General features: G+C 57.0%; 1 protein-coding gene and 2 long non-coding RNA genes across 3 annotated transcripts in view; 2 read left to right on the top strand and 1 right to left on the bottom strand.

Moving 5' to 3' along the window:
• LOC135406184 (uncharacterized) overlaps positions 1 to 21912 on the bottom strand; it is a 135089-nt gene that overhangs the window by 34586 nt on the left and 78591 nt on the right. The gene's annotated exons all lie outside the window — the stretch shown is intronic.
• Positions 9544 to 10453, top strand: LOC135406213 (uncharacterized). Its single transcript, XR_010426230.1, has 3 exons — positions 9544 to 9906; positions 10063 to 10187; positions 10265 to 10453. It is a non-coding gene; the product is annotated as an uncharacterized LOC135406213 (long non-coding RNA).
• LOC135406310 (PHD finger protein 7-like) lies at positions 13760 to 16041 on the top strand. The gene is made up of 5 exons (XM_064640725.1): positions 13760 to 13890; positions 13968 to 14324; positions 14539 to 14652; positions 14786 to 14904; positions 15054 to 16041. The coding sequence occupies exons 1-5, from the start codon at positions 13760 to 13762 to the stop codon at positions 15461 to 15463; spliced, it is 1131 nt and encodes a 376-aa protein (XP_064496795.1). The 3' UTR covers positions 15464 to 16041.

Raw genomic sequence — 21912 nt, 5'->3', positions numbered from 1 at the left:
TTTTTAGAGAAACCCTTCTAAGCCACAACTAGTCAGGTCTGGTGTTCTTTGAGGGGCAGACTCTGCCCAGAGTTCTGTGTGTGTTGGAAGCACAAAAGAGTGAAGCAAATGCAAAGCTAAACACCCAATGTAGCCTGACTTTGTCCCTAAGTGGGGGCTGAGAATTGGACCCAACATGTGCAGGGACAGATGGAGGGGTTTGTCCCCCTGGCCCTGCCCAGAAGGGACACCTTTCAGGAAGGGTTGTGGCCTTGGCTGTGCTGAGGGTTGCCCCGGGCAATGCAGCTTGGGATTGCAGTGGCACTGTCAGGGCTCTGCAGAGCTCCTGGCAGTTCCTGCATTTGTCCCCAGCAATGCCAGAGACCTGCAGGGGTTGCAGTCAATCACTTGTGCTCTTTGGGCCCCCGACTGGCTCTGCTGAATGTCAGCAGGCCTGGAGTTCCCAGACTGTTCCTGCATCCAGGGTCGGGCCTGCAGTGACGTTTGTGCAGCATTCAATTGGGGCAGTGGCAGGATGGCCATGGATCCATTCCTGCACAAACACAATGGGGCTCCATCCCAGGCAGGGAGAGAATGGGCCCACACATTTTGGAAGGAGAAGAAGCAGGGAGTTTTGGCCCTCTGGAACCCCATGGAACCGAAGGAACCTGGGACATGGTAGAACCTCATGGAATAAAGGGGACATTGTGACCCTGCAGCACCTCATGGAACCAAAGGGAGTCTGGGATGTGGCAGGGCCTGATGGAAACAAAGGAACCTCCTGGGAACAAAGGGACCCTGGGACACTGCCAAAACTCAGGGAGACAAGGGAACCCCAGGACACTGTGGAATCTCCTGGAATCCAGGGGCCATTGGAATCCACTGGGGCCTCCTGGAACCAATGGGAATGTGGGACACTGCGGAACCTCATGGAATCAAAAGGACCCCAGGACTCTGTGGAATGTCAGGGAATCAAGGGGCCAGTGTGACATCCCAGAACCTTTTGGAACCAAAGGGAACCAACGGGACACTGAGGAATCTCATGGAATCAGGGGTCCATTGTGACACTGGGGAAAATTATGGAATCAGTGGGCTGTTGTCACACTGCAGGGCCTTATGGAGCCCAAGAACGGTGGGAAACAGTGCAACTTCATGGAATCCAGGAGCCATTGTTGCACTGCAGAGCCTCAAGGAATAAGGGATCCAATCTTCACCTCAGATTTTGTCAACAAATTAAATTTAAGGAATTACAGAAGTGGGATTGGAACATTTTTGTCCCACAAGTTTCAATGATTGGCCAAATGAGAATATTTATATAAAGTGAATCATTTATTCTTACAAATGATCAGACAAAAGATCTTAATCAGAGTTATTTACTACACAGTATGAAGGTTAAAACTACTAGTAGTACAGTATAAGATAGGATAGTGCACTATATTGAAGCAATTATTGAAACAATTATATTAAAGTTAGCCAAAAGAAATAATTATTATGTAGAGATCTGATGGAACTCACCCAGACCAACGGTCATGGGGAGATTTCTTTTGCTCAGCCTTGAGGAGTGTCCTTGGAGGGCGTCCCCAGCCAAGGCAGGAATCTCCACACATCTACCCCAAGAAGGGCTGTGTCAGAAGAACCTGCCTGGATGAAAGGGACTGGACTTCTCTAGTGGGAAGGGATTGACTGCTCCTCACAAATGGACAGGCCAGTGAGCAGCTTCTCTGTCCCATCCAACTTCCAAAAGCAGGATGTGTGTTTGGAGTTGGGTGAACCAGGCTGGTTTGAGCATCATCCAACACCAAAACCATTCCCATGGTGCCACCAGTAACTCTCAGATCTCACAGACAGCTTGCAGGAGAGCTGGCACTGTTGGCATTGTCTGATGGGATTTTAGGCCTTATCAGGGCAGGCCCTCCTGCCACCTGGGCAGAGAGGTTGGCTGTGCAAGTCCATCCTGGAGATGCACAGGGAGCCAAGAGTTGGGCTCCTGAGTGACATCCAACAATGGACAGGGGGATGGGACTGACCAGATGAAAGTGTCTCAGGCAGAGCTGGACTGGCAACACAAGGGGGAATTATTCCTGGCTCCCTGGGCCCAGGACACCTCAGGGCCTCAGGGAAGAGGTGCAACATCCAGCTGGGCTTGTGATCCAGGGCTGCATTTAACCTTGGACACCAACTGCCAGGTTCTCCAGAACTGGGAAACATGTCCTGCCATCAAAGAGGTCAAGAGGGTAAAGCCCCTGTGGGGTGGGGGATGATGGCTGAGATAGAGATGTGGGCAGGCCTGGCAGATTGATCCCAGCACACTCCCCAAACCCACCAAGGCAAGCTCTACATGCTGACAATGGTGGACACAAGCCCTGGATGGCAGGAGACACACCCTGTGCCTCCCACCACTGCCCAGAGCACCATCCTGGGCCTGGAAAAGCAAGTCCTGGAGACATGGCCCTCCAGAAACACTGGAGTTGGACAGCAGGACTCTTTTCAAAAACAACCTTGTGCACACCTGGACCAGAGAGCTCAGCATGGAGTGGATGGATCATATTCCCTGTCCTGCACCAGCCTCTGGGAAAGTGGAATGGTAGAGTGGACTGTTCCAAACCACCTGGAAAGCAATGGGCAGTGGGACCTTCAAACCTTGGGACGTGAATTTAGCAAAAGCCACCCAGTTAGTTAATCCTGTAAGCTCAAGAGAGAAAACTCCAGGCCAATTCAGTGTGTAAGATCAGCTCAAAAGAGCAGGTCCTTTAATCAGGCCCACAGGCCCAGGGGAACACACACGACATGTGCCCTCCCAGGCAATGGTTCTACAGTTTTAGAAGATGGTCCATCCAATGCCAGAACTCTCCACCCCCCAGTTCTGCCCAGTTCTGCCCCCGACACACCCCTTGGGGAATTGGGTTTGGGGGCTTTGGGACCCCTTCTTCCTCATCTTTCTCTTCTTCACAGCACGTACAGTCCTTGGAGCGCCTCCAAAGTTCTGGGCTTGAAGGTTGCTTTGTCTCTTGTGGGATCTTGTTGTCCAGGCCTAGGGTGTGATGGTGTTCAATAGAGGTGTTTTTCTACAATTCTACCTTGAAAAGAAGTCTAAACACGCTAAAGGAATTTAGAAAGTTTGATATCAAATGGGGTCATAGGGTTGGGTCTGTGTAAACGACTGTGCTAAAGGGTTGCATCTAATACAGCTACATTAACATCTACATTTACTGCACAACTACTTTTAAATTAAAAAAAAAAAAAATATCCAGAAAGCTTTAAGGCATCACACAAACCTAGTTAGTTAACTCTACCAGTTGAACTGGCCCTGCCCAAAAAGAACCTCTCTGTACCATTGAAGGGGATAAAATCCCTGTGGTCCATGTGAGGAATATGTTAGGGAGGACAGTTTGCATTAGTCCTGCCTTAAGCAAAGGCAAACTCACCCATGGGATTGTTTCTGCTCAAGGACTTGGGTGCACTTGGTGGATGATGCAGAGGGAGGGGAAACACTCTGTGTACCTCAAGGGGATTTGATTTTTGGGTCAGAACAGTCCGTGATGTTGAATTGTAGAATATTGTTTGCTGAATGACACTCCCACTGTGTGCCAGAACTTCCATGAACAATGAGATCTTTCCTTATGTGCATTTTTTTTTTATTTTCTATAGTTTTGATGTTTTCTTTTTAAAAAAAGTCATGTTTTCATTCCCTCCTTCTTCAGTAGCCCCCATCTTGTGTGTCCCAGAGAATTAGTCTACCTGGGGAGTCTCATATTGCATTTGAGTGACATAAATGAACCTGCAATAAGGTTTTGTCTGAGATTCCTTTCCTAAGCAGAGCAGGACTGATCAGGAAATGAGAACAGCTTTCTGGCTGCCCCAGCTTTGGGATGGGCCCTGTGCCTGGAGCAGGAAGAGCTCTGGAGGACCACAGGGGCCGGGGCTTTTGTGCTGGTCTGGGGTGATGGGATGGCAGGGAGGGGCTGCAGAGCTCTCAGGATCTCCTGCAGAGCAGAGCAGGGCACACCGGGAGCCTCCTTTCCCTTTTGCCAAGCACGTTCCCCCCCGGCTGGGGCCGAGTCCTCTCGGAGCTCCAGCTCTGCTGTGCCCAGAGGGGCTGGGGCTGTGGTGCCACTGTCCAGAGCAGCCTGCCCTGGGCAAGGCTGTGGGGCCAGAGCCACCTGGGCTGTGCTGGGGAGAGGCCCTTGGGGGTGGAGAGAGCTCAGGGGAGGTGGGAGAGCTTGGAGGGAGCTGGGCTGGGCTGGAAAGGAGCTGGGAGAGAAAGCCCTGGGTGTGTCTGTGACACTGTGTGAGCGTGCAGGGGGAGGACTCAGCCCAGGGGGGTTGTGGTGCAGAGCCAGGGCCTGTGGAAGGGATGGAAAACATGCAAGTGCCAGCGAGAGGAGGCTGCTCTGTGCCCTTGGTGGCAGGAACAGAGCAGGAAGGTGGCCCAGGACAGTTGTCCCCCCCAGCCTCTCTCCCCAGCCATTCCCAGTAGTGGCTGCTCAGCCCAGGGTTAGGGGTGAGTTTTGCTGGGCCCCCCTCCATCCTCCTGCTGGGCTCAGGGCCTGTGCCAGGGCCATGGCCAGCCCTGCCCGGCCTCTCTGCTGGCCCAGAACCCGGCAGAGCCTGGAGCAGGGCTGGCTGTGAGGCCCCACAGGGGACACGGCCTGTCCAGGAGCTTGGAGAGGGGCTGAACAGGAAGGCCCCGGGTGCCCCAGGCCAAGGACTGCCCTGGGCATCCCGACAGAGGGGCCCTTCCCCACCCTGAGTGCTTCTGTGCTGGGCTGGGCCTGCCCAGGGGGCTGTGGGACCAGCTGGGAGGCAGCGGGGCACAAAGGGGCCACGGAGTCGCTGCCAGGGGGGGACAGCAAGGCAGGGACAGACAAGGGATTGCTGGGCATGGCCTGGGCTGTGCAGGGGGACTGTGGGAAAGGCAAAGCTCCCCTGCAGTTGGGGGCTGCAGGAAAAGTCCAGAGCCCAAAGAGCCTCAAGGGCTGTGTTGGACACCAAGGCTGCAGGAGGGAAAGGCAGGGCTGCTGTGCAATGGGGAGGGGGGTTGAATTCCAGCAGACACTGATGTGGTGCTCAGGGACTCCCTGGCTTCTCTGCCTGAGTCTTTCCTGGAAGGGTCTCTCAGGCCTCTGTGCTCGGGGAAGGGCTTCAGGGAGGAGGGGAGCACGTCTGGGCAGGAACCTGCTGAAATCCCCGAGGGACAAATGGCAGTGTCTGCCCCTGCAGGGGACTCAGCCTGACCATGGCACAGCTGGAGCTGCCTGGCTGGGAGCAGCCCTGTCAGAAGCTGTGGGTGGGCAGGGAGCTGGGCAGGAGGCAGCCGTGTGCCCTGGCACCAGGGGAGGCCAGGAGCACCCTGGGCTGTGGGACCAGCACATCAAGGACGGGCATCCTCCAGGTCACTGCGGCTGAGGAAAACTGAGGGAAGAGCTGGGATGTTTATAAATTGTATCGTGTTTAAATTTTGTTTGTGGGCAATGAAGAGAAACTTTCTGTGTCTCTAAGTCTCACCAGTTCCAGACCTCCCAAAGAACACAAACCTGAGGAGTTGTGGTTCCCACTCCAGTGGCACTTGGAGCTCCCTCCGTACCCAGAGCACAGAACTCCCTTGTCCCACAGAGTCCTTGGAAATGGAGGGATTAAGGACACAGGACAGGCTGTGGGGAGCAGTTGCAGGGCATGGTCAGGGCTTTGGGGTGGTTGTGACCCCAGTGCAGGACCCGACACTTGGCCTTGTTGAACCTCCTCCAAGTGGCCTGGGCCCATGGATCCAGCCTGTCCAGATCCCTGTGCAGAGCCTTCCTGCCCTCCAGCACATCAACACTCCCCCCAGCTTGGTGTGCCCTGGGAACTGCCTGAGGCTGCACTCGATGCCCTTGTGCAGATCATTGAGAAAGAGATTGAAGTGCCCTGAGCCCAGTGCTGAGCCCTGGGAACACCCCTGGCTGGAACTCCATTGCCCACCACTCCTTGGGCCTGGCCATCCCCACAGATGTTTGCCCAGTGAAGAGATGCTGCAGAATGTGTTTGATAAAGGTCCTGTAAGCCCAGAATATTGGGATGAGTACAGATTTAGCTCTGCACAACACAGAAATTCTTTCACTGTCTCTTTTCCTCCCTCTGTGGACTGAGGGATCTTGTGACTTCAGTGTGTGACTCCCTGTGTGCAAAGGGCAAATATGGACAGAATGCGGGGCAGGGAGTGTTGGGGGGACCTTGGGCTCTGTGCTTGACACAGAAGGTGTTTGCCATTGGTCTAAGACTATTTACTGTGCAAAGAGGACTTCAGTGGAGGCAATGTGGACCTAATATACAGCAGGGGAAGGACTTCTGGGTTTTATTGAGCTGTGCCTTCCTCTGGTTTTGTTTGCTGGCAATAAATGAACATCCCTCTGTGTCTCGGGCAGCTCTTTCTCCAAGCCAAGCAGGTGGGAGTTGGTGCCAAGGAGCTGAAACCTGCAGGTCCAGCCTTGAGTGGAGGGAGCTCAGATTTGCCCAAGGCTGCTTTGAGTGCCAGGGGTTTGATGAGGGAATGGTGGGGTGGGGATAGGGATAAAGTCTGATGGATTGTCAGACATAAAAGGGTCCTGATTTTCTGATGTATTCAGACTGAATTAGGAGGTGCTTGGGATCAATATCGACTGGGGATTGCTGATATCAATGTTAAAACAGGAAAAAAGTAAACAGGACACAAAAAAACCATCTTTTTTAATGGTTTTATTAATATAAGATATTCACTTTGAATGCACTTCTGAGATCTGTCTAATTAACCACAAAAGAATTGAAGACTTAGAAGTAAATTATTCCCAGGGGCTTGTCTGGTTAAGATGCCATCTCTGAGAAGAGAGTGTGGAGGAATGAGCAGACAAGGAGACCATCCCTGGGGCTGGGGAAGCAGGAACTCAGAGTCACTGTTTCCAGGTGGCAAATGGACTGGGGGATGTTTCTGTGAGAACCCCTAAAGGGTTTGCTGGTTTCGGGGGGAGTACAGTTAAATTTCTTCCCCTGCACAGGCCCATCCCCAAGGGTCACACCATGAGCCTGAGAGGATCATGCAAACACTTCTTGAGCTCTGCCAGCCTTGGTGCTGTGCCCGCTGCCCTGGGGAGCCTGTTCAGTGCCCAAACACCCTCTGGGGGAAGAATCCTTTTCTAAGATCCAACCTAAACCTCCCCTGACACAACTCCAGGCCATTCCCTCAGACCTATCCCTGGTCCACACAGAGCAGAGCTCAGGGCCTGCCCCTCCTCTACCCCTGCCCAGGAAGTTGGACCTGCAGTGAGGTCTCCCCTCAGTCTCCTCTTCTCCAGCTGAACACACCAAGTGCCCTCAGTGTCCTCACACGCCTTCCCCCCAGGGCCCTTCCCCATCTTCCTTGCCCTCCTTTGGACACTCTCCAATGGCTCAATCTCTCCCTTCCATTGTGTCCCCCCAAACTGCCCCAATGGTGCAGGTGAGGCCGCCCCAGGGCAGAGCAGAGCGGGACAATCCCCTCCCTGGCCCGGCCGGCCATGCTGGGCCTGATGCCCCCAGGACAGGCTTGGCCCTCCTGGCTGCCAGGGCACTGCTGACTCAGGACCAACTGGCCACCCACCAGCACCCCCAGGGCCCTTTCCCAGCACTGCTTTCCAGCCTCTCCTTCCCAGTCTGTCCGTCCATGCGGGGTTGCCCCATCCCAGGGCAGAATCCGGCACTTGCCCCTGTTGTTGGGGACGGGGTGGGGGCACAGCGGGGCCGCACATGCAGGAGCGGGGAGAGAGGGAGATCTCCCGGGGCAGTTTGTGGCCGCAGGGAGAGCTGGGGGAGTCCTTTTGGGTTTGGTCCGGGACCTGGTTTTTGGCCACCTCTTTCCCTTTTCCTGAGGGGAAGTTTTTCTCCCCACGGGACACCTTGTGGAGAACGACTGAGAGAGAGAGACCGACCCATCTCAGAGCGAGGCATTCTGCTTTCAAGACTGCCTGTGGGGAAAAAGGGACTTCTTTGCTGGCTGTGAGCAGTTGTTGAACTGCCAGGACAGTCCTGCCTTCTCTCCCCCCTCCCTGGATTGCCACAGGTTTATCCCAGCACACCTGGGGAACTGGGACTTTGTGTTTGTTCTGAAAGTTTTTGATTGCACCATTTGTTGCTTATTTAGATTTTGTTAATAAAAAGTTGTTTCTTTTCCTTTTCCACACTTCCACCTGAAGTTCCTAATTTCTAAGTTGTAATCTTGTTAGATAGTAAGCAAATTATTCTTTATATTATTGTTCAAATAGAGTACCATTGGCCTCTCCAGTTGCGTGTTTGAAAATGGATTCTGTTTCCAGAAGTGCAAGAAGTTCTTAGGTCACCAGGGAGTTTGCTGTAACTGCCTGTCTGTGCTGCCATGGACCCCTGAGGGAGCAGGAAAGCAGCTGAGTGCACCAGTTCTGGAGCATGGGACCCAGGAGCAGGACCCAATGGTTGCCTTTGTGCAGCATGATTAGGTGCCTCTGCGCCCAACGCTTGAGCCTGCCCAGGACTCTGGATGGCAGCAGAGCCTTGTGGTGCCTCAGCCACTCCTCCCAGTCCCATATCATCAGCAAACGTGCTGAGGGTGCTCTCCGTCCCTTCTGCCAGGTCACTGGGCAACCGGTCGAACGAGGCTGGCCCCAGCACTGAGTGCCACACTCACAACCCTCTGAGCTCTGCCATTCAGCCAGGTCTCAACCCCCTCAGTGTCCACTCATCTAAGCCACACTTCCTGAGCTGCCTGTGAGGGTGTTCTGGGAGGCAGGGTCAAAAGCCTTGCTGAAGTCATGGCAGACAACAGACACTGCTCTCCTCTCACTTACCCAGCTAGTCACTCCAGCACAGAAGGTTAGGAGACTGTCAGGCATGATTTTCCCTTCCTTTTATTCCACAGGCTTAGAGATGACATGCAGCATGAGCTGTTCTGTCCCCTTTCTGGGGGTGGAGGTGACTGTATTTGACCTGTCATTTCCTGGGTCCATCTTGCTGCCCTTTTTGAAGACTGGAGTGATGTTGGCTTTCCTGCAGCCCTCAGGCACCTCTGCTGGGGAATCAGCATCCCTGATGTGCTGGCAGTGTTCCCTGTGCCAGGGGCAGGAGCAGAGATTTGCCTTGGCCAGGGCTGGAGCCCTGGAGTGGCACTGCCTGAACAGCACTTTTCATCCAACAGTCCTTGGTGGCTGCCCCAGGGCCTGGCATTTGACCCTGTGCGTGCTGCAGCAGCAGCCCCGGCTCTGTGGTTACTGAGGGCTCGGGACCCACCTCGGAACCTCGGTTGCCAAGGGGCCGCCTTACACTGGGGGGGGGGGGGCTGAGGCCATCCATGCCCGTATTTCAGGTGCACGGTGCTGATGTCACAGTGGCCACTGTGACCCGTGGGGCCAAGGGCACAAAACCGGACTCTGGGCTCGGGCTCAGTGTCACTGTTTCCTACCTCGGAACCAGTGGAGGAGCACCTTGGAAGAGACCTTGGTGTTCCGAGGAAAGACGCCCTGCTATCACCATGGCAGACAGAAACGAGCAAGCCCCCGAAGACAGGCAGGAAGCCCCCGAAGACAGGGAGCCAGGTGAGAGCAAAGTGCCCCTCCCGCAGCCTGGCAGAGGGGCTGTCAGGGTGGGCAGCACAGGTGCCATACCTGGGGCCATTGTCTCTCTCTCCTCCAGCATGCCTGCTGTGTCAGCAATCAGAGGCTGACCCGGACATCTGCGGAGAAAAAATTTTCCTATTTGGGCTCTGTGTCCACAAGCTCTGCCTGGTGAGTTGCACTGCGGGCTCCCTCCACTTTTTGACAGGCAGTCCCTGCCACTCTCTCCTCATCAGTGAGTGTCCTTTTCCTGCAGTTTTTTGTCAGCAACTCTCCTGACCGCCCCGTTCTGCGACTCGAAGACTGGGATATTGACGAAAGAGAGATCCCAGATATAGTCTCCCGGGCGGCTCAGCAGGTGAGAGCCTGACAAGAGCAGGGAGATTTGGGCCAGGCAAGGTTTGCTGGAGCTTAGCCCAGACCCCAAGCAAGAAAGCCCAGCCCTTCCAACCAGCTCTGGGACAAGGAGGAGGCCCTGAGGCTGCTGCTGATGGGGCTGCTCTGCTCTTTCCAGAGGTGCTTCATCTGTGGCCAGAGCGGGGCCACCATCCCCTGCTGGGAAAGACACTGTGACCTGAGATTCCACCTGCCCTGTGCCAAGCAGGGAGGCTGTGTCACCGAGTTCATGCCACCATACAGGTACCTCCTGTCCCCTCCTCCCCACCACCAGGGAAGGGCCCAGCACTTCTCACCTCACCCACTCCTTTTCCCCCCAGGGCCTTCTGCCCCGCACACAGACCAGATCAGTCAGTGTGGGTGACTCCGGAGCCGGGCACCGAATGCCTCATCTGCTTGGAGCCTGTGGAGAACAGACAGACCTTCAACACCCTGGTGTGCCCAGCCTGCAAAACCGCCTGGTTCCACAGGGACTGCGTCCAAGTAGGAGTGGTTCTGTCACCCCGGGGGGCACACAGGGGCTCAGCAGCACCAGGGCCTCACTCTGGCTGTTTGTGTTTCTCCTGCAGAGACTGGCTCTGCATGTTGGACTTTATTCCCTCCTGTGCCCCATCTGCAGAAGTCTTGATGGCACATTTCGCAGGGATATGGCCATCATGGGGATCCGAATCCCCTTCAGGTTGGTGTCCTTCTGCCTGGCTCACAACACAGGGGGTGCAAGTGCTGTGCTGTTCCAGGGCCTGCCCCAGCAGTCCTGGCCCTGCCCTGTTCCGTGAGTCCCGGGTTCAGCTTCCCGCAGGAGTTGGAAATGGCACAGGGGGAAGGCAGGGACACCCTGCAGCTGCGCGATGCCAGGGCAGAGGGAGGTCATCAGTTTTCCCTTTTCCCATCAGAGAGTCATCAGAGGAGGACATTAATGCTTTCGTCGAGTTCGGAGAGAGACACAGGCACTGTGATGCCAATGAGTGCCTTTTTCCAAGAGGCAGGCAGGAGGCACAAGAGGGGGGGTAAGTTGCCAAAGCTGCCTCCCGAGGCTCTGCAGGGCTAGAAGCAGAAGGACCCCGGAGAAGAGCTCAGCTTCAAAGCTCCCATGCTTTGGACACTTTGTCCTCACCTCCATGAACCTGTTTGCTTCCCCAGGCCCTGGGAACTGCTCCTGTGCTCCTCCTGTGCTGCCGAGGGCACCCACAGAGCCTGCTCTGGCCTGAGGGCCAGCATAACCAGCTGGGAATGTGATAGCTGTGCTGGTCTGGGCACAGGTAAGAGGCAAACAAACCTGGTGACCCTGGGCCTGGTGCCCCTGGGCCTGGCAGTGGGTGCCCAGGGTGGGTGTGGCAGAGCCGCACTGCTCTGGCCTATCTTGACCCAGGTCTGGAACGATCTTGTCCCTCCTTCTTCCCCTCACAGCCTCTCGAGATGACTTGGGGCTTGCTGGTTTCAGCGTGGCCAGACAGTCAGGACTGGAGCCTTCTGACAGCTCCAGGGAACCTGAGACCATCAGCCCCAACACAGCCAGCCTGGCGCTACCAGGGCTGTCTCCCAGTTCTTCAGCACTGGAGACCGTCAGCCCCAGCACCAGCGCCCACTCCGAAAACAACTCCGGCCGGCAACATCGGGCCCAAAATCCACAGCTTCGGTCCAGAAGTCCCCTGGACAGGAGCCATGTGCCAGCACCAAGTCCTGGGAGGCGCAGGCCCACGCAGAGACAATCAGGGACATCCTGCAGGCGAAACCGCTCCCGCCTGCAACGTCAGACCCCAAATCCATCTGGCCGGTCCAGAAGTCCCCATGACAGGAGCCGTGGGAGAGCACCAAGTGCTGGCAGGAGCAGCCACATCCAGGAAACATTGCGGACATCCTGCACACAAAATCGCTCCCGCCAACAGCATCAGACCCCAAATCCATCCGGCCGGTCCAGAAGTCCCCATGACAGAAACTGTGTGAGAGCACCAAGTGCTGGGAGCCGCACCCCCAGCCAGGAAGCATCAGGGACATCCCGCAGGCGAAACCGCTCCCACCTGCAACGTCAGACCCCAAATCCATCTGGCCAGTCCGGAAGTCCCCATGACAGGAGCTGCATGCCAGCAGCGAGTGCTGGGAGGCGAAACCAAAGGGAAACAGCAGCCAGGACTTGCCAAAGACAACACCACTCCCGCCAGCAGCGTCGGACCCCCAATTCATCCAGCACATCCAGAAGTCGCCATTACAGAAACCGTGTTAGAGCACCCAGTGCTGGGAGCCCCACTCACCGCTCAGACGGTGAGACAGGGACCCACCACTGACATGTCCCATGCCAGACAGTGAGGAGGAGGCCCCCAAAGGGAGGGAGCCAGGTAAGAAGCAAAGCACCTGGTAACCCTGGGCCTGGTGCCCCTGGGCCTGGCAGTGGGTGCCCAGGGTGGGTTTGGCAGAGCCGCACTGCTCTGGCCTATCCTGGCTGGGCCTGGGGTGGCCTTGACATTCCTGCTTCCCCTCACAGCCTCCTGAGATGACTCAGAGCTTGCTGGCCCCAGCATGGCCTGACTGTCAGGACTGGAGCCTTCTGACAGCTCCAGGGAACGTGAGACCATCAGCCCCAACACAGCCAGCCTGGCGCTACCAGGGCTGTCTCCCAGTTCTCCAGCACTGGAGACCGTCAGCCCCAGCCCCAGCGCCCAGCTGCCATCTCCTGGATCTTCCGCACCAGAGACCAGCAACCTCCATACCACCCAACAGGCAACATCAGAGGAGACTCTGGAATCCCCCTCACAGGAGACGAGCAGCTCCAACCCTGACAGTCAGGTAACATCGGGGTCATCCCAGAAAAGCTTCCCAGAAACTGAGGACAGCAGCTGCTCCAGCAGTCGGGGGCCTGACCGACGGCAAAACCACTCCCGCCGGCAACGTCGGGCCCAAATTCCACACCTTTGGTCAGGAAGTCCCCAGGACAGGAGCCATGTGCCAGCACCAAGTCCTGGGAGGCGCAGGCCCAGGCAGAGACACTCAGGGACATCCCGCAGGCGAAACCACTCCCGCCTGCAACGTCAGACCCCAAATCCATCCGGCCGGTCCAGAAGTCCCCATGACAGCAAGTGCACGCCAGCGCCGAGTGCTGGGAGGCGAAATCCAAAGGAGACAGCGGCCAGGACTTCCCAAAGGCACTCCCGCCAGCAGCCTTGGACCCCCAGTTCATCCAGCACATCCAGAAGTCACCGTGACAAGAGCCGTGTTAGAGCACCCAGTGCTGGGAGCTCCACTCACCGGTGGGACGGCGAGACAGGGACCCACCACTGACGTGTCCCGTGTCGGACAGAGAGGACGAGGCCCCCAGATGGATAGAGCCAGGTGAGGGCAAAGTGCCCCTCCCGCAGCCTGGCAGAGGGGCTGTCAGGGTGGGCAGCACAGGTGCCATGCCCAGGGCCATTGTCTCTCTCCCTCCAGCATGCCTGCTGTGTCAGCGATCAGAGGCTGACCTGGACATCTGCGGAGAAAACCTTCAGATAAATGGGCTCTGGGCCCACGAGTTCTGCCGGGTGAGTTACTCCATTTTTTGACAGGCAGTCCCTGCCACTCTCTCCTGATAAGTGTCATTTTTCTTGCAGATTTTTACCAGCCACCTTCCTCACCACCCGGCTCACTGAGGAGGACTCAGGGCTTTTCTCCCAAGGGATATCCCAGATATAGTCTCCTGGGTGGCACAGCAGGTGAGAGCTTGACAAGAGCAGGGAGATTTGGGCCAGGCGAGGTTTGCTGGAGCTCAGCCCAGACCGCAAGCAGGAAAGCCCAGCCCTTCCAACCAGCTCTGGGACAAGGAGGAGGCCCTGAGGCTGCTGCTGATGGGGCTGCTCTGCTCTTTCCAGAGGTGCTTCATCTGTGGCCAGAGTGGGGCCACCATCGCCTGCTGTCAAACAGACTGTGACCTGAGCTTCCACCTGCCCTGTGTCACCCAGTTCATGCCACCGTACAGGTACCTCCTGTGCCCTCCTCCCCACCACCAGGGAAGGGCCCAGCACTTCTCACCTCACCCACCCCTTTTCCCCCCAGGGCCTTCTGCCCCGCACACAGCCCAGAGCAGGCAGTGGAGGCGACTCCAGAGCCGGGCACCCAATGCCTCATCTGCTTGGAGCCTGTGGAGGACAGAAAGACCTTCAACACCCTGGTGTGCCCGGCCTGCATGACCGCCTGGTTCCACAGGGACTGCGTCCAAGTAGGAGTGGTTCTGTCGCCCCGGGGGGCACAGCAGGGGCTCAGCAGCACCAGGGGTTCACTCTGGCTGCTTGTGTTTCTCCTGCAGGGACAGGCTCTGCGCTCTGGATTTTTATCCCTCCAGTGCCCCATCTGCAGAAACAGGCACACTTTTCTCAGGGATATGGTCACCATGGGGATCCGAATCCCCTTCAGGTTGGTGTCCTTCTGCCTGGCTCACAACACAGGGGGTGCAAGTGCTGTGCTGTTCCAGGGCCTGCCCCAGCAGTCCTGGCCCTGCCCTTTTCCGTGAGTCCCGGGTTCAGCTTCCCGCAGGAGCTGGAAATGGCACAGGGGGAAGGCAGGGACACCCTGCAGCTGCGCGATGCCAGGGCAGAGAGAGCTCATCAGTTTTCCCTTTTCTCCTCAGGCCACCATCATGGGAGGGCATTAATGTATTCACTGAGCTAGGAGAGAGACACAGGCACTGTGATGCCCGTGAGTGCCTTTTTCCAGGAGGCAGGCAGGAGGCAGAGGAGGAGGGGTAAGTTGCCAAAGCTGCCCTCCAGGGCCCTGCAGGGCTTGAAGCAGAAGGACCCAGGAAAAGAGCTCAGCTTCAAAGCTCCCATGCTTTGGACACTTTGTCCTCACCTCCATGAACCTGTTTGCTTCCCTAGGCCCTGGGAATTGCTCTGGTGCTCCTCCTGTGCTGCTGAGGGCACCCACAGACCCTGCTCTGGCCTGAGGGACAGCATAACCAGCTGGGAATGGGATGGCCGTGCTGGTCTGGGCACAGGTAAGAGGCAAACATCCCTGGTGATCCTGGACCTGGCAGCGGGTGCCCTGGGTGGGTTTGGCAGAGCCTGTCTGCTCCAGGAGGGCTGGGGGCACTGCTCTGGCCTATCTTACTCTGGGTGGCCTTGACCCTCCTGCTTCCCCTTACAGCCCCCATGGAAGAGCCTGAGCTTGACAGCCCCAGCCTGTCCACACAGTCAGGCTTGGAGCCTTCCCATGAACCCAAGACCATCAGCCCCAGCACTGGTAACCAGGTGCCATCAGGGATGTCTCCCAGTTCTCCAGCACCAGAGACCAGCAACCCCAGCACCACCCAACAGGCAACATCGGAGCAGTCTCTGCAATCTCCCTCACAGGAGATGAGCAGCCCCAGCACTGAGAACCAGGTGACATCAGACTCATCCCACAGCAGCTCCTCAGAACCTGAGGACAGCACCTGCTCCAGCAGTCCTGGGCCTGACCTGACACAAAACTGCTCGTGCCAGCAACGTCGGACCCCATTCCATATGGCCGGTCCTGGACTCCCCATGACAGTAACTGCGAGTCACATCGAGTTCTGAGAGGCAAAACCCAAGGGAGACACAGCAGCGAGGACATCCCGAAGGCAAAACCACGCCCACCAGGAGTGTCAGACCCCAAATCCACAGAGCCGGTCCCAAAGTCCCCATGACAGGAGCCATGAGCCAGCACCAAGTCCTGGGAGACGCAGGCCCAGGCAGACACAAACAGGGACATCCTGCAAGCAAAAGCACTTCTGGCAGCAATATCAGACCCCCAATACACAGAGCCAGTCCAGAAGTCATCGTGACAGGAGCCGCGTGAGATCACCAAGGGCTGGGAGGTGCAACAGCGGCCAGAAGCATCGAGGACACCCCAAAGGCGAAACCAGTCCCGCCAGCAATGTCGGACCCCAGATGAATGCAGCCAATCTAGAAGTTGCCGTGACAGGAGCCGTGTGGCAGCCCCAAGTGCTGGGAGATGCACCCCCAGCCAGGAAGCACGAAGGACATCCCACACGTGAAACTGGTTCTGTCAGCAACGTATCAAATCCCTTTATCAAATCCCTTCAATAAATGTATAGGACTGCTTTTTAAAATATTTTTATGTATTTGCAAAATTATGCAAGTGGCACTTTTGATGTTGTAGCGTTTAGTATTTTCATTGTAAAGTTTCACCTGACACATTGGAGGCTATTGCAAAGACCAAGGCTTAGTAGTATCTTGTTCAGGTTTCCCTTTCATCCCCCTTGGCTTTTGGCACAGCTTTCCTTTCCTTCCTATTCTATGGTTTCCCCTTGGTGTTGCAAGGGAGATGTTTGGAATGTTTTGCAATCCAGCGGTGCCACCGCCTTGATGCACTGAAGGCAGGGAAGCACTGCCGGGGTGTTGGCAGCCCCGTCCTGTCCCTGCTGCCGGCGGCCCGGGGGCAGGAGCACCCCGGCAGTGCCATGGTGGGGTTCCCCTCAGGTGTGGGCAGCCACAGCCCGGCTGTGCGGGGCGGCCCCGGCAGTGCCATGGCGGGGTTCCCCTCAGGTGTGGGCAGCCGCAGCCCAGCTCTGCGGGGCGGCCCCGGCGGTGCCATGGTGGGGTTCCCCTCAGGTGTGGGCAGCCGCAGCCCGGCTGTGTGGGGCGGCCCCGGCGGTGCCATGGCGGGGTTCCCCTCAGGGCGGCCCCCACTGCCCGTGCACGGTGGTGTTACCGGGGCAGCCTTTTCCCCAGGCACATCTGTGGGCTGTGACCCAGCGGCGATCCCTTCCCGCTCTAAGAGCCCGCAGGAATGGCTGCCTGGCTCCAAACTGCCCGCCGGGAGCGCGCTGGGATCACAGGGGGAGCTCTGCCCAGGGCAGCCCCCGCACTCAGTCACCCCGAGCCTTCCCGCCCTCCCCGCACATGGCCGGCGCTTTGGGAACAGCCGCGGTCGGCGCTGGAGTGGCGGCGCTTGGGCACGAGGGAGCGCCGCGAGCCCGGGAAAAGAGTCAGGAACATTCTGGCACTGAGGGGAGCGCGGGCGCGGAACTTGGGCACAGAAATGATCGTGGGCCCGAGCGGGGGAGGGTCCCGGGCAACGGAGCGCAGGAGAGGACGACGGCGAGCGATGAGTGCTGCAGGTTGGGCTTCGCTGCCCTGGAGGCAAAAACTGCACCGTGCACCATCCAGAGATTTCCCATCGACCTTTCCCAAAACCTGCCAAGTGGGACAGGACATCAGACCTGTGCCCTGCCCAGACCCCAGGAAAGCTCCCCAGGCAGCCACCCCAGGCCCCACCATGGCAGGGAGGGCATTTGGAGCAGTCACCCCACATTGTGAGTTCCAGGCCAGGCCAGGCCACTGCTTTCCACACAGCCCCAGCCCCCATTTGCCGACAGGGCTGCCCCTCACACCGCCCTGCTCACCATCTCAGCTCTCTGCGACAGCCCGGCGAGCCCTTCCAGCAGTAGCCTGGACATCCCCACATTTGGACAGCCCTGATGGCTCTCGATGTCGGGCTCGTCAGCCAATTCCTCTGACTCAGCCTTCCTGGAGGACGACTGCAGGAGCAAACAGAGCCGTGAGGGGCCGGTAGAGCCTGCAGGGCTGGCGGGAGGGGACCAGGGCCTTTAGTGGTCACTCACAGCCATGGGTTGGGGTGTGGGGGCCTTCTGCAGAGCAGCGGAAGCACTGTCTGCTGCAGCAGGTTGGCAAAGTCCTCCAAGATCTTGGCCAGAGTGGCCCACGGTGGGCCAGTGTCCGTCAGGACGGTGACCGCCAGGATAGGAGTGCACCTGCCCCCAGCAACGGGTCCCAGGGAGCCACCACGCAGGCAGGAACAGGCAGGGTGTCCCTGGGGACACAGGCCTGCCTCAGCCCTGGGCGCCCAGCTGCCCTCAGGGTGTTTCCAGGCCCCACTTTGCTCTCGTGTCTCCTCGGGACATCCCGAGGAGCCCCATGTTCAGACAGCCCTGCGTGCCCCCAGGACACCCCTTTTCTGTCCCCACACCGCAGAGCCTGACCTGTGAGCCCTTCAGTCACATTAAATGCATAACATTTGCTCAAGCTTAAGAGAAACCATGGCTTTTGTTGCCTCTTCTCTTTCTCCCACTGACCAGCAAGAGCTTTTCCCCACTCAACAGCTCTTCCAGCACCTTCTCCCAAGGCCTTTGCCGCGCCCCAGGCCCCTGTGCGGCACCCCGAGCTGCCCCAGGGGTGGCTGAGTGGCCCTGCCAGGCTGGCGGAGTCTTGAGAGGGGCTTAGGGCTGAAGGGGGGAGGATGGCACCCAGGGGGATTCCTTGGATTCACCAAGGAAGGCCTAGACTAAACTATGCCCGGGATCCAGCTGGAAGGGCCAGGCTCCTCAGCATGCTGGGAGCTGTCATCTGCTGGCACAGCCCAGCTGAGCGGCCGCATTGATCCATCTGAGGGGCCAGGAGCTGTAGTCCTGCTGCTCTTGCCTCAGTTCTGTGTCTCTTCTACAGAATCCGAGCAAAGAAGCCCCCAGAAGCCCAAAGGGCCCTGGAACAGCCCCTCTCTGACAGCCCCAGAGGTGCCCTGGAGCCACTGCCCAGTGTGACCCCGCTCAGGCACCTTCAGAGCCCTGCTCTGCCCTGGGGGGCTGGTGTGGGCATCCACGCTGCCTGGGGACAGCCAATGGGGACAACTGGCAGTTGACAACAGGAAAGACCTGGAAAAGGCTATCTTGGCAAAGAGTCCCCCCACTTTGAATTTCCATCCCATCCCCTCAGGACTTGTTCATTTTCCCTTCCGGTCCCCCCAGGCCTAGAGCCCTCCTCATACCACAAGTCCTCTCTGAACCTTCTCTTGTGCTGGGGCTGCCTCAGCCTGGGCCATTTGCCCTCTCAGCACCCTAAGGCACCTTTGGATGTGCTCCAGAGGCCACAGTTTGTCCCCTGGTCCCCACAGTACCCCTCCATCCCCCTCCCCGCACCCTTCCTTGGAGCCTCACGAGCCCTCCCTTGGCCCTCGAGGGACACAAAAGCCCACAGTTTGCTCTTCTGCAGCCAGGAGAGGCCTCTTGGCCACAGTCCCACCACAGGACTCCTCCACCTGCCCTGCAGCTGTCTTCAGGCCAGATCATACAATCACAGAACCATTTAGGTTGGCAAAGATCTGCAAAATCATCGAGTCCAAACTTGCGCCCATCCCCACCTTGTCAACTAGAGCAGAGCACTGAGGGAGTGCCATGTCCAGTCTTGTCTTGGATACCTCCAGGGATGGGGATTCCACCACCTCTCCGGGCAGCCCCTTCCAATGCCTGACAACCATTTCCATCAAGAAAAGCTTCCTCATGATCACACACAAAACCTCCTGAGGCCTTCAAGTGCACCCCAGGCCCCGCAGCAGAAACCACCCAGTCATCATGGCCGGGACCCCCGGGGCCCCCGTGGGTCAGGAAAAATACACAGCTCGGGGGGGCAACCCCTACAATAAATAACTCGAGTAGCCGTTGTTTTTCTGCTTCGCTCGATCCCAGAAGTCGCCCCTGCAGCGGGCCCGCGTCTAAAGCTGCTCTTTCCAAGCCTCCTAGTCCTGGGGTTCGCCTACAGAAAATTGTTGAATTTAAAAAAAAAAGAAAAGGTGTGGCAGTGCTGTTCATGAAGCCTTCAGCAGTTACCAAGAGTTCTGTTCTGCAGAGATTTCAACTCTCTCCTAAATTCCACACTCGTGGCTTCAGGCCATGACTTGCCAGAGCAGTCCCAGAGCTGGCCACTGCCCAGAGATGCCCTGGGGCAGCTCAAGGGCCCAAGTGGGACAAGTGCCCCAGGGTGTGTGGGAGCCCTTTGGAGCAGGAGCTGGTGGGCAGGAAGGGCCCAGCTGGGGAGGGTCAGGGAATCCCCCCCCTCCAGCCCTGCTGCCCAGGTTGAGGAGGGTCCTCTCCAGCACAGCAGCACATCGTGTGCCCTTAGGGGCTGCACTGCCAGGGCTGTTCCCAGGAACTGACCAGCCAAGGTGAGGAGTGTCAGAGACTGAGATGGTTCATGACTGTCCTGGGTTGAAAAGGGCTTTCCCCTGGAGTTGGAAAGTGGTTAACCCCAGGAGGTGGTGTTCTTGGTGTTGACCCAATCAGCACCCCTGCAAAATTAAACATATCACAACAGGCTGGAAAAGAAGAGATTACGTAGCCGAGAGAAGAGCGGCAGCCACGGGCTGAGACCACGAGGAGAGAGGGGGCCAGGGAGCCCCACTGGGGGCCAAGACCCCCCAGCCCCCCGGTTGGGGCTGTAGAAACTCGGAACAGTGTTAAACTGGGCCCAGTACTGCGGCCAAGAGCCGAGGGAGTTTTTCTCCACTGTGAGTGGGCAGCAGGAGCGGCAGCAGAGACAGCACTGAACAGAGAGCTGTGGCTGAGAGCCAAGAAGACAGTCAGCAGGAGTGAGGTGGCACAGAGCCAAGCTGAGAGACACAGAGATGCCCGACAGAGAGACAGAGCACCAGGCTCAGCAGAGACTGTTTGGGGTGAGCCTGGCTTTATTTCTCCAAACCCTTTAAGACCCCTCTTGGAAGGAGGGGGTGGGCTTCCACTTGAAGGGAGTCCTGAAATGCAGCAGCAACTAGAGAGAGAGAGAGAGAGAGAGAGAGAGAGAGAGAGAGAGAAGCTGAGAAGCTCAGAGATGTCCTGGAGCTGGACCAGGACAGCCAGGAGGAATGTGGAGGGGGGAAGGGGCCTTCCTGCCCCCCTTTGCCATGCTGACAGTTTGAGACGGAGCAAAGGAGCTCTGCTAGAACGCTGGGGGCCAAAACTGAACTGAAAGCCCTCAACGTTCTGACTCAGGAGGAGCTTGAATCCCCTGAGGAAGGGACTGTCAGGGGTGCCCAGTACCCCGTGATATGACTGTGGAGAGGCGAGTCTTGTCCCTGCTTTCGCAGTCCACGGGAGAGAGACCTTGGGCTGGAGACGAAGGGCCGAGGGGTGAGAGAAGACCCCTGTGTTGTAATGGAGAGAGAGAGAGATTTTCCAGCTCCGACAAATCCAGCTACGACTGCTGCCTTGAAGAGGAGAGACACTGCTGCCCTGAAAGTGGAAAGGATCTTTTCTTCTTCCCTTCTGAACTTTTATTGGAGGGAAAGGAGGGATTTGATCTAATGTAAATATATTGCTCTATCATAGGAGAGATAGTTAGAATTGTGTATATAATGTATTATAGTATTTATTTGTGTAAGTAATAAACTGTAATATAATTCCTTTCCCCCCATACTGAGCTGTGTTTTGTCTGAAAACCCTCTCACACTGAAACAAACTGGGGGGGGGGAGGCTTGGACTTGGAAATTGGATTTGTGAGGGTCTCAAACTGCCACAATGATTTATGCATTCTGGGATTGTCAGGGCACTTCTGCAGGCTGGGAAGAGGCAGCTGGACCCATCCCCCCTGCCAGTGCTGCTGAAGGTGTCAAGCCCTGAAAAGGCGAGAAGAGCCGTGTTTCCCAGGCCCCTCACGGGAACCCTGTGCAGGCCCAGCAGACCTTGGAGGCTCGAGGCACGGCCCAGAACACTGTCCATGGATATAATAACTCATAACTTCTTGGACTGTGGGGGCTTCCCTCCCCACCCCCGATGGATCAAGGCCACCACTTCAACTGACGGACATTGGAGCTGCAACTGCCAAGTTCCATCTCTGGAACCTGTGGGCAGTGACTATAGACAGCTTTCCACTCTCAGCTTTGCTTTCCCTTACTCTCCCTTACCCTTATCCTGCCTTTCCCTTATGCATTTTCCCTAAAGGTTCTCTTTATGCCATATTGCTGTAGATGAGAGATAGAGATGATAACACCCAAAATGGCAACATACCTGTTTACCTTTGAAACAACATTGTTCTAAAATAAACCCTACATATATGTTTTCAAACACCGATTATTCAGTGTCGTTTCACTCTAATCCACCCCAAGGGATTTATTAATAAGAACCTGGGTTACCCCCCCCTTTCTGGGGTGGGTGGTAACAGACCCCTTGTAGCAGGATGTTCTACCTGGAAAAGAATCTCGTCAAAGAATGCAAGCACTGCCAGCTCTCTGTGGG

This window comes from Pseudopipra pipra, chromosome W (assembly GCF_036250125.1).
Source record: "Pseudopipra pipra isolate bDixPip1 chromosome W, bDixPip1.hap1, whole genome shotgun sequence".
NCBI classification, from domain to species: Eukaryota; Metazoa; Chordata; class Aves; order Passeriformes; family Pipridae; genus Pseudopipra; species Pseudopipra pipra.
This window is presented reverse-complemented; position numbering and strand designations above follow the sequence as displayed.